This window comes from Papio anubis, chromosome 2 (assembly GCF_008728515.1).
Source record: "Papio anubis isolate 15944 chromosome 2, Panubis1.0, whole genome shotgun sequence".
Classification (NCBI taxonomy): Eukaryota; Metazoa; Chordata; class Mammalia; order Primates; family Cercopithecidae; genus Papio; species Papio anubis.
This window is the reverse complement of record NC_044977.1, coordinates 42,326,424-42,342,123: the sequence shown is the minus strand read 5'-3', so window position 1 is coordinate 42,342,123 and position 15,700 is coordinate 42,326,424. Positions and strand designations below refer to the sequence as shown.

The following is a 15,700-nucleotide window of genomic DNA, read 5'->3' as shown; positions in this document are numbered from 1 at the left end:
AACATTGTGACCTTTACCACTATTTCAATCCCTTGCACATGACCCTGGAGATAATTCCTTGGGAAATCTACTGTCTAATAGGCAATAGGACAGTCTCTTTTGCCCTGGTAATCGTAGCATAGTGGCAAGAAACCCATGGACTTCAGAAATACTTACTGTTTGTATGCCTCCTTTCATAGAATAATTAATCACAATGGTGCCACAGGACTCATAACCTGGAAGTGAGTCTCTTGAAACAGTGACAATCATGCTGCCCTCTGGCTGATTTCCTTTGTGAACACCATAGGAAGTCTGGCATGTGGGACAGATTGGCTTATATGACATGGCTTTGCTGATACAAGGGCCGCAGAATTCATGCTTGCACTTTGGCAGCACTTTTTTGTTACTAATGGTGTCCATACAGATGACACAGATGCCCTCTTCCTTCTTGTCCAGTTCTGAGGCCTCAGAGCTCACAGAGCCCTTGAGTGGCAGAGAGGCTGCTTTGGAATCATCACTATCAATGTCCATCGGTGTTTCATGATCCTCCTTCAGTTTCTCTCCAGCCAATGAAGACTTTCCTCCTCCTTTTAGAACATACTGCTTCGCCTTTGCAAGGTGATTTGGCAAACCAGTCAAAATCATTAACTCTTGATTTAGCACAAAGTGTACATTTGGATGTCTTTTTCTAAAGTCATCTGCAAACTTGGTCTGATATAAATGCTTTCTCTCCTTGCCCAAAGATTTCAGTAAAAGAACTTCTCTCATCAAGTGACATGAGACATGTTGAAAGGCATCGATGAAACTTGCATAAGCATGCACAGATAGATCTACCTGCTTGTCCTTGGGTTCAAACAGAACGCAGGTTTTCTGACCTTTCTCAGAAACCTTGCTGCAAGTGTCATACCTTTTTTCAATCTCTGATATCTCCTGTAGTAATTCAGTTTCTAAAAGTTTATAGCGGGCACTATCAACCTCAATTCCATTCATCATGTAATTGCCAGTGAGTAGTTTCACGGGTGTCTTGACAAGAGCTTCAGAGATTTTTTGTTTAGCAGCTGAAATGTCATCTTGGGTTCCAAGGAGAGTTAATTCTCCTCCTTTCTCTTTTATAAGGAGTTTTGTAAACTGTTGATTCAATTCCTGTTTGAATTTATTTGCCTGCTTACTGTCTGCTAAAGAGACACATTCTTGCTTCAGAGGTTCCGTGTTCTTCTGAAATTCACTAGCAAAAGACTCACGAGCTGCTTCCAGGTCACCTGATTGACTTGAGGTGAAATCTAAACAGACCATATTTGGAGAACTGTCCTGGATTTCAATGTTTATACCAAATCTTTTCTCTATTGAGTCGATTTTATCAGGACAGATATATTTAAAGTATTCAAAGTAAGGCAAGGAAACTTCAAAACAGTTGCTTTTTTCTTCTGCCTTGGTTTCTGGTTCAGAAGGAGAAATGTAGCTGTCCCTCTCCTGCTGACTGAGTGGCTTCCTCTCTGTCATTGAAGGGGAAAATTCTTGTTTCCGCTCACTTTCCAGGAACTGCTCACTCAAAAATTGATGTATTTTTTCAATGTCTTGGAAGTCACCACACACCTTCTCAATTCCATCGTGACCTTCCATTTTTCTGATACTAGGGCACAGTGTGGTTATGTATGCCCTCTGCTCTTTGGAGAACAGGTTACAGTTCAGGTCAGCTGTTACAGTAAGAAAGATCTGAAATTTTAAAAGGAACAGGAACAAATAAAACCTCTCAGCATGCAGACCTACCATCTTCTCTTCAGGAGAATGTATAGAGACTAGAGAAACAACCACTACATCTTCTACATCTTCCCCAAGCAGGGGGCAACTTCTTTCAAATCCTATTTATTTATTTATTTATTTATTTATTTATTTATTTATTTTATTTAGAGATGGAGTTTCGCTCTTGTTACCCAGGCTGAAGTGCAATGGCATGATCTCGGCTCACCGCAACCTCCGCCTCCTGGGTTCAAGAGATTCTCCTGCCTCAGCCTCCCGAGTAGCTGGGATTACAGGCATGCGCCGCCACGCCTGGCTAATTTTGTATTTTTAGAAGAGACAAGGTTTCTCCATGTTGGTCAGGCTGGCCTGGAACTCCCAACCTCAGGTGATCCGCCTGCCTCGGCCTCCCAAAGTGCTGGGATTACAGGCGAGAGCCACTGTGCCCGGCCTCAAATCCTTTTTAGAGGATACAGCATGCTACATCCCAGAGGTTCTCAACCCTGTCTGCATATAAGACTCACCTGGTAAGTTCAGGGAAAAATAAACCAGCCAAAGCCCAAGCACATCCCCAGAGATTCTGATGTTAACTAGTCTGCAGTGGAGCCTGGGCATGAGCATTTCTAAAAGCTCCATGGCCAAGAGATCTGTGTTCTACAACTGCCACTATCTGTTTGATCTTGGGAACAGCAGTCAAGGGAAGGCACTGTGCTCTCTGGGCGAGTTGTCATGGCCCTCACAAATGTCTGTGAACTTGGAAGGGAGCCATAAAGCTGAGGAAAATGGCTTTCCTATGACTGTTTTTTCTCTTCTTCACTCCTCCTCCTTTTTTCTTTTTAACACCTGACTGCATGCGAAGTTGTTGGTCCCTTCTAAACCCTGGCCTTTAGAAGCTCAAATATAAGACATGCCAGGTTAAGATAAAAAGGACAGAGGCCGCCGGGCGCGGTGGCTCAAGCCTGTAATCCCAGCACTTTGGGAGGCCGAGACGGGTGAATCACGAGGTCAGGAGATCGAGACCATCCTGGCTAACACGGTGAAACCCCGTTTCTACTAAAAAATACAAAAACTAGCCGGGCGAGGTGGCGGGCGCCTGTAGTCCCAGCTACTCGGGAGGCTGAGGCAGGAGAATGGCCCGTAAACCCGGGAGGCGGAGCTTGCAGTGAGCTGAGATCCGGCCACTGCACTCCAGCCTGGACAACAGAGCCAGACTCCGTCTCAAAAAAAAAAAAAAAAAGGACAGAGGCCAATTAAATGTAATATAAAAGCAAAATTTCTAATGTTTTGTTCCTTCTCAAGGACTTTGCATGTAAGATCCTTCCTCCAGATCTTCAAAATATTTCCTGAATCCAGCCATTTTTCACACCTCCATCAAGGCCACCCAAAGTCCATGCCATTCTCATCTTTCACCTGGCGCATTGCAACCCCTCCTAACTGGGTTCTAACTCTCCATTCTAGCCCCTTCCTATGTTCAGTTTTCCAACAGCAGCCAGAGTGACCGTTTAGAAATATAAACCAGATTGTCCTCTCCCCTGGCTCAAAACTATCTGATGAATCCCCTAACATTTTAAGTTAAAAATCCAAAATCCTTATCTTCAGCCCCAAAGGCCTGTCTTCTGTGTACCTTCCCGAGTTCCTAGCACCTCTCTCCCTTGCTCACTGCCCTCCCACCACACTGGTTTCCTTCAAGCTTCTGGGCCTCAGAATGTCAGCTCTTGGGGCCTTTGTACCTATGCTTCCCTCTAGGACATTTTCCCCCCAGAAATCCACTTGGCTAGAGATGTCATCTCACTTGAGGTTTTTCCAGACATCCTATTTTAAATGGTGGTTCTGTCATTGTCTGTCACGTATTCTTCTTATTCTTCTTTCTAGCAGGTATGACTGGCAGACATTTTATTATATATCTATTTGTTTATTAATATTGTCTGTTTCTCTCACTAGAAGGTGCCATCCCCGGAAGCAGAGTCTGCCATGTTCCTGGCTGCCTCCCCAGCTCCTATAACAGTGCCTGGAACACATTAAGCAGTGGATATCTATTGTTGAATGAATCTTGTCATCATTCAAGTTGCAGGCCAAACGTCACCTCCTCAGTCAAGCTGTCTCTGATTTCTGGTTAGAATTAGCACCAGGCTAGGCACAGTAATTCATGACTGTAATCCCAGCACTTTGGGAGGCCAAGGCAGGCAGATCGCTTGAGCCCAGGAGTTTGAGAACAGCCTGGGCAACATAGTGAGACTCCGTTTCTACCAAAAAAAAAAAAAAAAAATTGGCTGGGTGTAGTGGCGCCTGTAGTCCTAGCTACTCAGGAGGCTGAGGTGAGAGGATCGCTTGAGCCCAGGAGGTCAACGCTGCAGTGAGCCATGATTATGCCACTGTACTCCAGCCTAGGTGATAAAGTGAGACTCTGTCTTATTGGGGGAAAAAAGAAGTAACACCACCCCCATCTTCCCTTTGCTCGCCCTAGCCCTGTTTCTCTCCAAATAAATAAAATGGTTTTAATTATTTCACTTGCCTACTGTCTTTCTGTGCATGCCCTGGGCCCCAATATAAGCTGCCTGAGAGCAGGGACCTTGTCTGTTGTGTTCGTCTCTGTGTCCAGTGCCTAAAACAGTGCCTGGCTCCCATGTATGTGCCCAGCACATGGGTGTTGGATCAATAATACATGAGGCTGGTGACTGGAGAGGAGGCGCAGGCACAGCCAGCTCCTTCTTTCAATACTCACCCTTTGGAGACAGGAATCCACAGCATTAGGAATATGTCCTTCATGTTGATGCGTATCACTAGACGGTGTTTCTGCTTGTGACTGTGTCAGTGAAGAAATTTGAGGTCTCGTGTTCTTCTTTATTGAATTTTCAGTGGGTACCAGGAAAATGGGCACAGGTTTGTTGTCAACAAGCATTTGGTGTTCTCCTTTTTTCAACACTCTCTCCTTAGCTTCAGCGGAAACATTAAACACACACATATACATACATAAAAATGGGAGAGATTTCAAGTAATCCTCCCATTCCTGTGTCTGTACCCTGCCCCAGCACCTCCCAGTAAGGCTGCTCACTGCACCCCGGAATGGTGGGTTGGCGATGGAGGAAATCGGGGAGCTATTAAGAGTTCTAAAGTGTGCAGATTAAGTTTTACTATAGAAGTGAAAGCTTAACGACAATGGAACATTGTCCACTCATTAAACATCATGTTTCTGAAACTGTCTCCAGTCTCCCCTTTCTTCCTTCCTTCTTTCCCTCCCTCCCTTCCTTTTTTTGTTTTGTTTTGTTTTTTGAGACGGAGTCTCACTCCAACACCCAGGCTGGAGTGCAATGGTGCGACCTCGTCTCACTGCAACCTCTCTGCCTCCCGAGTTCAAGCGATTCTCCTGCCTCAGTCTCCGGAGTAGCTTGGATTACAGGTGCGCACCACCACGCCCAGGTAATTTTTGTATTCTTAGTAGAGACGGAATTTCGCCATGTTGGCCAGGCTGGTCTCGAACTCCTGGCCTCAGGAGATCCAACAACCTCGGCATCCAAAGTGCTAGTATTATAGGCATGAGCCACCGCACCCGTCCCGGTCTCCCATTTCAATACTCATTATACAGGTAAGTTACAACAGCAGGTATCAAAAGTGCAGACTCTGAATTGTGTAAATACACGTGTGTTTGCTGGCATTCGTAAAAAAGGGCAGGAAGAAAATACACCAAATGGACACATTGTTATCTCCAGGTTGTTTTCTTTTTTACTCTTTTCTCTTATTTCTATAGTGAGCATATATCACTTTTGTAATCCTCAAAAATACAAAATGGAACATCCTTTTGTTAATGGATGGAACAATGGAACCATTATTTAAAACATAAAAGTGGAATCCCTGAATGACAAGGACAGCAGCTGACAGGCATCTGGGGGATGGCAGATGACAGCTGAGAAATTAAGTTAGAATGAGGATATGGAAAACATCCACACTAAGGCGGGGTTAGCCGGATCCGCACCGGGCACATGTGAGGCCCTATCCTCCACCGAGTGTTCACTGTCTCAGTGAGTCTCTTGGCAGCAGGGCCCCGTCCCTGTCCGCCACCGCACAGTGGCATACTTTCTTCCGCCCTCTCCCCTAGGTCAGCTGGAACTGGGTCCGCCTGGAAACCCGGGAGTCGGGGCCCCAGAGACGGCTTTCGGCTTTCGCAGCCCGACCGCCCGAAGCTCACCTGCCCTTTCACTGAACTCCACCCGGAAGGTGCCCGGGGCTTCGTGTTCCTGGGGCCTGACCGTGCACTCCCCGCCGCCCGAGGACTTAGAGCTCTGGAAGTAGCTCTCCAGCTTCCGTTGTACCCGGACGCCGGACCCGGACACCCGCACGAGGAGCGGGGACGGCGGGCGCAGGTCGGAGGCCATGGCTCTGCGCGTCGGGAGGGCGCGGGGGCTCCGGGACGCCGCTGGGCCGGGACTGGGGTAAAGGCGCGGCCCGCCCCGCCGACTAGGCGCAAAGTTTCAGTTTCGCTTCCCCGGAGGTCCCTCCCTGTTCCCAGCAGAGCTGCTTCCCTCTCTTCCCTGTGCTGTCCGCACCGAGGCGAGTGGTCTGCCGGGTGGGTAGGTCCGGTGCCCCTGGGCCCTCGAGGTCCCCTCTCCTGCAGGCTCGGGGTACGGGGGGGCGGAGAGTGGGGGCGGGCGCGGACCGGGATCCCAGGGCCAGGCCTACCTTATGAGTAGACTATGCAAAGAAAGTAAGTTTCTCCTGTGTTTCTTATTCTTTGTAACTCTTACTGCTGTTTTCACTATTATTTGATGCTAAAAAGTAATTCACATCTGAATCCATGTTAAACTTACCCATTTTTGAAAATTTGAATGTGTTCATCTGGTAATTGTGACCTGTTACCCCTTCCCTCCCTCCAACTCTACCCTTTAGACAGGCGCCTGGGGGCTTTTCTCCTCCATTGCTTTATTTAACCAACAGCACTGAATTGTTTCTTGCTGCCCAAAGAGCAGAGCAAGGCCCTGATGTCAAGGGCTGGTGAGGGGAGGCGGACCTGTGAACCAAGGAGCAAAACTTCTTCAAGGCCTCCAAGGAGAAGTTTCAAGCAGGATTTTAATAAACTGAGTGTGGCGACGAGATGGGGAGGACAGGGTTGGGGGGAAAAGCACCTGAGGCTTAGGGACCACTGTGGTCTGAAGCACAGAGTGGGCCTGGGGCCTGGGAGGAGAGGAGATGGGTGAGGGGATGAGGGAGGGAGGGCCTACCTAGATGGGCACTGTCCAACAGAAATACAATGTGAGCCAGTATGTTCATTCTAAAATTTTTGCAGCCATATTTTTTAAAGGATAAAGAAACAGATGAAATGAATTGTAATGATGTTATTTAACTTGACATATCCAAAACTTAATCATTTCAGCACATAATGAGCTTTTTACATTCTTTTTATCATACTACATCTTTGCAACCCAGTGTTTTTCTTATACTTACATCACATCTTGATTCAGACTGGCCACATGTAGCCTCAGTAGCTATGTGAGGCTAATAGTCCACCCTGGACAGCACATATTTAGATGGTGAAAAGCTTTGAAGAGCAGTGAAGATGACTTGAAGGGTTGTAAGCAGGGAAAGCAAGAAAATGACTTGCCAGATATGCATTTTAGAAATATGGTGCTGACAACGGTGTGGAGGACACATTTACAAGCAGGGATGACTGGCGGCAGAGAGGACAGAGATAAGGTTTTTGCACATGGCTGGTAAGACTGGAAATGGGTCAGTCTTCACTGTGAGCAATTTGGCAGTACTGTCAGAATTACAACAGCATATGCTTTTTGATTCTGGAGTTCCATTTCTAGGGATTTGTCCCATTCATATATTAGCCCCTGTGTGAAGTGACCTGTGTACAAGATGTTCTTTACAGCCTTGTTTACAATGGCAAAAGATAGGGAACTCTTTAATGTCCATAAATACGGGGACCAGCAGTTTAATAATAATAATATATCTATACAATGGAATACAATGGGCAGTAGGAAAAATGAAGAAGCTCTCTATGTGCTAATATGACAAGATCTCTAGGATACGTTACGTGAGAAACATAAGATGCAGAAGTGTATATATAAGCTACTACCTTTTGTGTAAAAAAATGCCACTGGAAGAATACAGGAGAAGCACTCTGGACAGGGAATTTAGTAGGGGAGATAGGAGGAAACCTTTTACATTTTCTTATACATCGTAAATGTAATACCTATTCAAACAATAAAATGTCAAATTAGGTACATTTAAATCTTTGAAAAGAGTATATTGCTGGCTGGGCGTGGAGGCTCATGCCTGTAATCCCAGCACTTTGGGAGGCTGAGGCAGGTGGATCACGAGGTCAGGAGATCGAGACCATCCTGACTAACACAGTGAAACCCCAGCTCTACTAAAAAAAATACCAAAAAAAAAAAATTAACTGGACGTGGTGGCGGGCACCTGTAGTCCCAGCTACTCAGGAGACTGAGGCAGGAGAATGGCATGAACCCGGGAGGTGGAGTTTGCAGTGAGCCAAGATCACGCCACAGCCTGGGCCACAAAGTGAGACTCTGTCTAAAAAAAAAAAAAAAAAAAGAAAAGAAAAGAAAAAGAAAGAAACAAAAAGAAAGGAAAGGAAAGAAAAGAAAAGAGTATATTGCCACAGCTCAGGCAAAAGGTGCTGAGACCCTGAGGTGAAGCAGTGTCAGTGGGTGAGGAAGGTAGGGGCATATTTGAAAGTGATTTAGGTTGTCAGGTCCCAGATATGAGACAAAAAAGACTGAGGGAAAGTTGCTAGATTTCTGATTTGAGTGCATAAATGGTATTATCATTTACTGAGCTGCAGAATCCAGGAGATAAAGTATGGATTTGGTGGGGGTGGGATGGAGGATTGGAGACCAGGAGATATGCAGAGGCTTATTTGAGGGGACTGTGAGACCTCCAGGTGGAGTTGAAAAATGGGGCTCAGGAGAGCCATGGCCTAGAACTGCAGATATTAGAGTCATATTTGCAGTTGGTGAGTTGACGCCGCGGGAGTGGATGAGTTCACTCCTGCAGAGCATGTAGAATGAGATGAAAAATGCCTTAGACAGAATCCTGGAGCAAACAATTAAGAGGGGTATGGTGGAAGTGAACGCAGGGAAAAGGCCTGTAAAGGTAAAGTGAAGGGTAATAAAAGAACCAAGGGAAGATGGCATAGGAGAAGCCAAGAAAGCAGGATTTCAGGAATGAAAGAGTGAAATACTATAGAAAGTGGTCCAGTAAAGATGGATAGAAGATAATCCATTGGCATTAACCACATGGGGGATTCTGATGAGCAGTTTCTCTCCTTTTTTTTGAGACAGGGTCTCATTCCTGTTGCCTAGGTTGGAGTGCAGTGGCATGATCACAGCTCACTGCAGCCTCAGCTTCCCACCAAGTGATCCTCCCATCTCAGCCTCCCAAGTAGCTGGGACTATAGGCATGTGCCAACATGTGCAGCTAACTTTTTGTATTTTTAGTAGAGATGAGGTCTTGCCATGTTGCCCAGGTTAGTCTTGAACTCCTGAGCTCAAGCAATCCGCCTGCCTCTGCCTCCCAAAGTGCTGGGATCACAAGTGTGAGCCGCCGTGCCTGGCCACTGGCAGTTTCTAAAGGGTGCTGGGAATGAGACAGGAAGCCAGGTTATAGTAGGCTGAGTGGGCAGGTGGACAGGAGAGTCCATTACTCATTCCGGAAGTTTAACTGCTTATGAAGAGAAGGAAACACAGTAGGAACCAGTGATGGAAAGTTAGGAAGGCTTTTGTGGTTATGCTGTTTTTAAAATGGAAGAGATGGAATGCTTAGAGCACTATGCTCCTTGTTTGGCTATCCATAGGCCTGTAAAACCTGGCCTGAAGACAGAAACAGGTGCAACATTTAAAGCAAAATCTCATGGTCAAAGCAGATGAAGTCATCCTTCTTTTTTGAAAACAGCAGTGCCCTCTGGAGGCAAAAAATGCATCTTGTCTTTGCATTTTAGGATGCAAAGGATTGTACTAGACCTGCTACTTTCCCTTGATGAGTAAGAATAGGGATCTGATGCTGTAGACGGTTGTACAAAATTTTTCTATTGCAAAGACGTTAGAATCATTTAGCGGCCTAAATATAGCAACAAGTGTGGGCAACTGTATCTTTAAGCATTTTCATCATCACTCTTCTAAAAATTCATAGTCTTTAATTCCTACCTGTTAGATGAAAAATCATTACAAAGTATTTTTTTCTGAGATTTTCTGACTTTTAACCAGATATGCCCCTATCATTAGGTCAAGGATATGTATCACAAATTCAGTGATACACACCCCTCACAGGCACAAATGGCATTTCCTCTTTCTTCAGACACTCTCCAGGGGGCTTCATTCACTCATAAGCTCGGTCTTCCTTACTGTTCTTTGAATGTTGTTCTCAGTCTCGCCACTTTGTTATCCGCCTTTTCTTCTAAATATGTAAAATCCTCCTGCATTCTTCATTGCCAGGCTCTAGTCTCACCTCCTCCATGAAGCTTTCCCTGTTCCAGGCCGTAAAGCATTTTCCCTTCTCTGAACTGGCATTATGATTTCCATTGGAACCCTTCTTGGAAAGGGTAGAAGGTAAACAGTAACAACAACAGCAAAACAATGTGTACATTGTTATCAAGGAAATTAAGAACTGTTCAAAATCAGAAATCATGTTTGGTCCTCCTACAGTATACTCTTACTGAGTTTCCTAAGATCCTGGCTAATGTTTATTGCATCTTTTCTAATTCATTCCTAGAAGTGGACCACTGTATCTGGAAACTACAGTCTATGCTTTGAAGCGCAAAAGAGAATAAACATTTAAAGACTCCCTCTGGGACCTGGAGGATGGACTTTTCCACGGTAAAAAGCATAAATGTGTATATGTCATGAACCTTGATCAGCACATGAATATTTCTTTCTATAACAGCAAGAAGTCTGGGGTGTTCACTAATACCCGACATCCTCATCTGCTTTTAATAGCCCAATAAAGTTTTCTCCTGTCTCCCTTCTTGGGAAATGGGGAATCAGTAATATGCTAATCTAATCAATAGTGTCAACTTGTAGCTGGATGATTTTTCAGACTATTTTTAATTCTCTTAGCTCATTTAGTGATTCTGCTTTTTCGGGTTGGGGTAAGGAGAGTAATAGAGGTTGAATGAAAAGAAGGGAATAGAGAATAGAGAAAGATCAGATTAGAAGTCACTTACTAAACTTGAAAGGTTCACATTAAGGCTTGTGCCATGACAAAAGCAATTGAAAGTGGATCCTTGCTGGTGGTTGAGAGGCAGAGCTGATGAGGCTCACGTCCTCAGGTCTTCTGTCTAGAGAAACCCCATGAGCCTTTGGAGATTGGAGTCTATGTGAGAGTTTGGGGTCATTTTGGTCTGTGACTTTTGGGCCTTTTAAAGTGTTAATCTCTAACCCTCATCTCATTCTGAATTAGAATGAGATGCACTGAGATGCATTGGCAGTGGCTAGCACCTGTAATCCCAGTTACTACAGAGGCTGAGGCCAGGAGGATCACTTGAAGCCAGTAGTTCAAGACCAGCCTGGGCAACATAGCAAGACTCTGCTCATCTCTAAAAAACGTAAAAACAATTAGCTGGGCATGGTAATGCATGCCTGTAGTCCCAGCTATTCAGGAGACTGAGATGGGAGGATTGCTTGAGCCCAGGAGTTCAAGGCTGCAGTGGACTGTGATTGCACCACTGCACTCCAGCCTGGGTGACAGAGTGAAACCTTGTCTCAAAAAACAATAAAATTAAATTTAGCCGGGCGCGGTGGCTCACGCCTGTAATCCCAGCACTTTGGGAGGCCGAGGCAGGCGGATCACAAGGTCAGGAGATCGAGACCACAGTGAAACCCTGTCTCTACTAAAAATACAAAAAACTAGCCGGGCGCGGTGGCGGGCGCCTGTAGTCCCAGCTACTCGGGAGGCTGAGGCAGGAGAATGGCGGGAACCCGGCAGGCGGAGCTTGCAGTGAGCCGAGATCGCGCCACTGCACTCCAGCCAGGGGACAGAGTGAGACTCCGCCTCAAAAAAAAAAAAAAAAAAAAAATTAAATTTAAAAAAAGAAATGCATTGGCCCCTAGGGAAATGGCATAGGGCAATGTTTGCTGGCACATTTAGTATTTTAAGTGTTTCGGACATGCAAATTTTTAAAAACACATGCTCCCCTCCCTCCCAAACGCAGTGCTTTGAGCAGGATTTCCGTTGCATTGTGTTTACTAGGGTGTATTTGTTATCAGTAAGCTGTAGTCATTGTACTTCCATTTTTTAAGAAAGCCATTCTCATTTTTCACAGGTTGCCGGAGCAGCAGCTTACAGTGAAAAATCAGGTAGGATTACCTCGCTCTCACACTTGTTTCAGAAAGTCTTTGCTCAGATCTTTCCTCAGTGGAGAAAGGGGAATACTTAAGGACAGTGTTTCCCCTACAGGTGCTCAGGTGCGTGACTGCAGATCCTTGTGGGGACCCCCGCACATGCTTCAGAGTTGGTGTGGCATCAGCAGGCATGATCTCTTAGGGCCCCCACCATTCCTCTCCTTTGCCCATAAATGTGAGACTCTTTTAACGAGAGCCTACAGCTGAAATTGGCCAGATGGGGTGGCCAACTGATTGTCTCCTTGCTCAACAAGTGCTATACAAGCTAAATAGTTCTTGCCTAATTCCAGGGGTGCCCCATTAAAGATTTTCAACCAAAGCTCAGGCCAATAGGGCCTTACTACTCAATTCCGGCTTTGTTTGGGTAATTGAGTCCACAAGAGGTCTTCTAGGAGACTCAGATTAGAAATGGGAGTTGATGCAAAATAAAAGTAATTATCACATTTTATCTATTTTAGCATGCACATTTTTTTTCACATTTTAACATTACTGAAATAAGGTAGTATACATTTTATCAATTGATGATATGCCCCAATTTAGTTGGCATTTTTTTTTCCCTTTCTCAGAGGCATTGTAACAACAATGTCTTAGACACCATGAAATACAGTGTCCCAAGCTGGGTCCTCTGGGAAGCAGAATTTGAGATGGAATTAGGAGTGCAAAAAATTCACTGTGAAAGGTAAAGAGAGGAAGCCGGACTGAGCAGACTAGCCATCAGACTGTAATAAGAACCTGACAGTCTCTGCAAGCCTGAGATTGACTGTTAGAGGTGTCCCACGTTGGGCATAAATGGCCTTGCTCAGCTACTGATGGAGGCTGCCCTGAGAATAGCATGACCTTGGCTGAAAGCTGAGATGAACCCTGAGGGGCTAGCAGCTGGAGGCTGTCAGCTAACTGTATTTCCCACTTCATAGCCAATTGCAGGGAGATCTGAGTAGCATATCTTCTTGTCTGCCACATACAGTAAATAATTTTTAGTCAATTAGTTTTAATTTCACCAAAATTGTGCCAGACTAGACTATCATAAAGAATTATTTACTGAACTGAAGCAGACATTATCAATGCTCCACTCATTGGCTTGTCCAATGTCTTCCCCTACTCCTACTCACCAGGGAACTGCCTCAATCAATGACCAGTAGAAGTCGGGTAGGCCAGGCATGGTTGCCTTTTTGGAGTCACCCAGGTGGGGTGGGCAGATTGCTTGAATCTTTTGGAGCACTTTTGTAGGCCCAGGTGGGCAGATTGCTTGAAATCAGGAGTTTGAGACCAGCCTAGGCAATACGGCAAAACCCCCTCTCTACAAAAAAAAAAAAAATATGGAAATTAGCTGGACACGATGGTGTGGAATGCTGTGAGCCTGTAGTCCCAGCTATTCAGGAGGCTGAGGTGGGAGGATGGCTTGAGCATAGGAGGCAGAGGTTGCAGTGAGCCAAGATTGCATCACTACACTGCAGCCTGAGCAACACAGTGAGACCCTGTCTCAAAAAAAAAAAAAAAAAAAAAAAAAAGAAGTTGAATAAATATCCCAGCTCCTGTGGTTACTACCCTACCAGTGATATAACCCTGAGGCACAAGATCTACACTATTTCCCAGTGGAGTTAAGTTCCATCTGCCTAGTTACACGTGCTTTGTTCATTTGTCTTACTTTCACACCCTGCCCTCCCCACCCCAAGGCCCTAGTATTTCCTAGGATCACCTCCCAAATAAACTACTTACATTCAAATCTTTGTCTCAGGGTCTGCTCTTAAGAAAACACAAACTTAGATGCTGACAAAAGCAAAAAAGTTATAAAACCTCCCCCTATTTTGGCTCATAATTAAGTCCCTTCTAATACCTGTGCCCTAAGCATGGGTCTTTCTAAGCTCTCCACTTTTATATATATTTTTAAAAATTCATGGCCCCCATATACATAGTTTTCCTACCATCATCACTGCATCGTAGTAGCTACCACTTATGGAGTACTTAATATATGTCAGACACAAGAGTATGCACTTTATGGGTGACCCATTGAAAACTCTTAGATGTCCTTGGTCTGATTACATGTCTAGTTGAGAAGAAGAATCACAAAGGACAATAGATGAAGTTCATCTCTCTTTTGCACATAGGAAACACAGTCTCCTGGTATGAAGTGGGATTACAACCTTTCAAACTGTGATTTTTTTTTCTTTCTTTTTTTTTTTTTATCTTCTCTTCTTTTCCAGGAACTGATGCTGTTGGAGACAAGTATAGTTGGCGAATTCCAATTAACCACAATGACTTCAAAATTTTTAAAAATAATGAGCGTCAGCTGTGTGAAGTTCTCCAGAATAAGTTTGGCTGTATCTCTACCTTGGTCTCTCCAGTTCAGGAAGGCAACAGCAAATCTCTGCAAGTGTTCAGAAAAATGCTGACTCCTAGGGTAGAGTTATCAGTCTGGAAAGATGACCTCACCACACATGCTGTTGATGCTGTGGTGAATGCAGCCAATGAAGATCTTCTACATGGAGGAGGCCTGGCCCTGGCCCTGGTGAAAGCTGGTGGATTTGAAATCCAAGAAGAAAGCAAACAGTGGGTTGCCAAATTTGGTAAAGTATTAGCTGGTGAGATAGCTGTCACGGGAGCTGGGAGGCTTCCCTGCAAACAGATCATCCATGCTGTTGGGCCTCGGTGGATGGAATGGGATACACAGGGATGTATTAGAAAGTTGCAGAAGGCCATTGTAAGTATTCTGGATTATGTCTTCTATGTAAATATTCACATTAAGACAGTAGCAATTCCAGCCTTGAGCTCTGGGATTTTTCAGTTCCCTCTGATTTTGTGTACAGAGACTATTGTAGACACTATCCAGGTTCATTTGCAAAGGAAGCCACTGATGAGTAATTTGAAAGAAATTCACCTGGTGAGCAATGAGGACCCTACTGTTGCTGCCTTTAAAGCTGCTTCAGAATTAATCCTAGGGAAGAATGAGCTGGGACAAGAAACCACCCCTTCTTTCAATGCAATGGTCGTAAACAACCTGACTCTCCAGATTGTCCAGGGCCACATTGAACGACAGACAGTAAGTCTTTGTTTCTATTCTCTCAAACTGGCACAGGTGATCCTTGAAAGTTAAATAATTTTTAAGTGTACACTACGCAACACTACGGAGAAACCATCTTGTTTGGATTAAGAATATGAGCCAGATGCAGTGGTACATGCCTGTAACTCAGCCACTTGAGAGCCTGAGGTTGGAGGACCATTGGAGCCCAGGAGTTGGAGGCCAGCCTAGGAAACAGCCAGACCCCATCTCTTTAAAAATTTTTATTTTAAGTTTTTTTACAATAGGCTGGTCATGGTGACTCATGCCTATAATCCCAGCACTTTGGGAGGTCGAGACGGGAGGATCACTTGAGCCCAGGTGTTCAAGACCAGCCTGAGGAATGTAGCAAGACCCTGTCTCCCAAAAAAAAAAAAAATTATCAGGGCATGTTGATGCACATCTATAGTCCCAACTACTTTGGGAGACTAAGGCAGGAGGCTCACCTGAGCCCATGAGTTCAAGGCTATAGTGATTCCTGCCAGGGCAACAGAGCAAGACTTTGACTTTGTCTCTAAAAATAATAATAATAATAATATAGCATTCAGGGCCAGGCCATCTGGATTTGAATACC

The 15,700-nt window shown here is 44.9% G+C and overlaps 2 protein-coding genes across 12 annotated transcripts in view; one reads left to right on the top strand and one right to left on the bottom strand.

Annotated features, from left to right (window-relative positions):
- Positions 1-15,700, bottom strand: part of DTX3L (deltex E3 ubiquitin ligase 3L) — a 39,529-nt gene that overhangs the window by 5,000 nt on the left and 18,829 nt on the right. Inside the window, exons 1-3 of one of the 2 annotated variants that reach the window (XM_003894011.5) lie at positions 5,900-6,229; positions 4,439-4,650; positions 157-1,692 (exon numbers count right to left, since the gene is read on the bottom strand). In XM_003894011.5, the coding sequence (XP_003894060.2) occupies positions 157-1,692; positions 4,439-4,650; positions 5,900-6,086 (1,935 nt within the window). In that variant the 5' untranslated portion in view covers positions 6,087-6,229. Of the gene's footprint in view, positions 1-156; positions 1,693-4,438; positions 4,651-5,899; positions 6,230-15,700 lie in introns of those variants that run through there. The other variant, XM_021934114.2, reaches the window with a different exon arrangement.
- The window catches only part of PARP9 (poly(ADP-ribose) polymerase family member 9), a 46,502-nt gene continuing 36,055 nt past the window's right edge, over positions 5,254-15,700 (top strand). For 4 of the 10 annotated variants that reach the window (XM_031663043.1, XM_031663044.1, XM_003894008.5 and 1 more), the window contains exons 1-4: positions 6,164-6,277; positions 10,444-10,547; positions 11,993-12,026; positions 14,273-15,108. In XM_031663043.1, the coding sequence (XP_031518903.1) occupies positions 10,533-10,547; positions 11,993-12,026; positions 14,273-15,108 (885 nt within the window). In that variant the 5' untranslated portion in view covers positions 6,164-6,277; positions 10,444-10,532. Of the gene's footprint in view, positions 6,075-6,162; positions 6,416-10,443; positions 10,548-11,992; positions 12,027-14,272; positions 15,109-15,700 lie in introns of those variants that run through there. The other 6 variants (XM_003894010.5, XM_009200111.4, XM_021934113.2 and 3 more) reach the window with 6 other exon arrangements.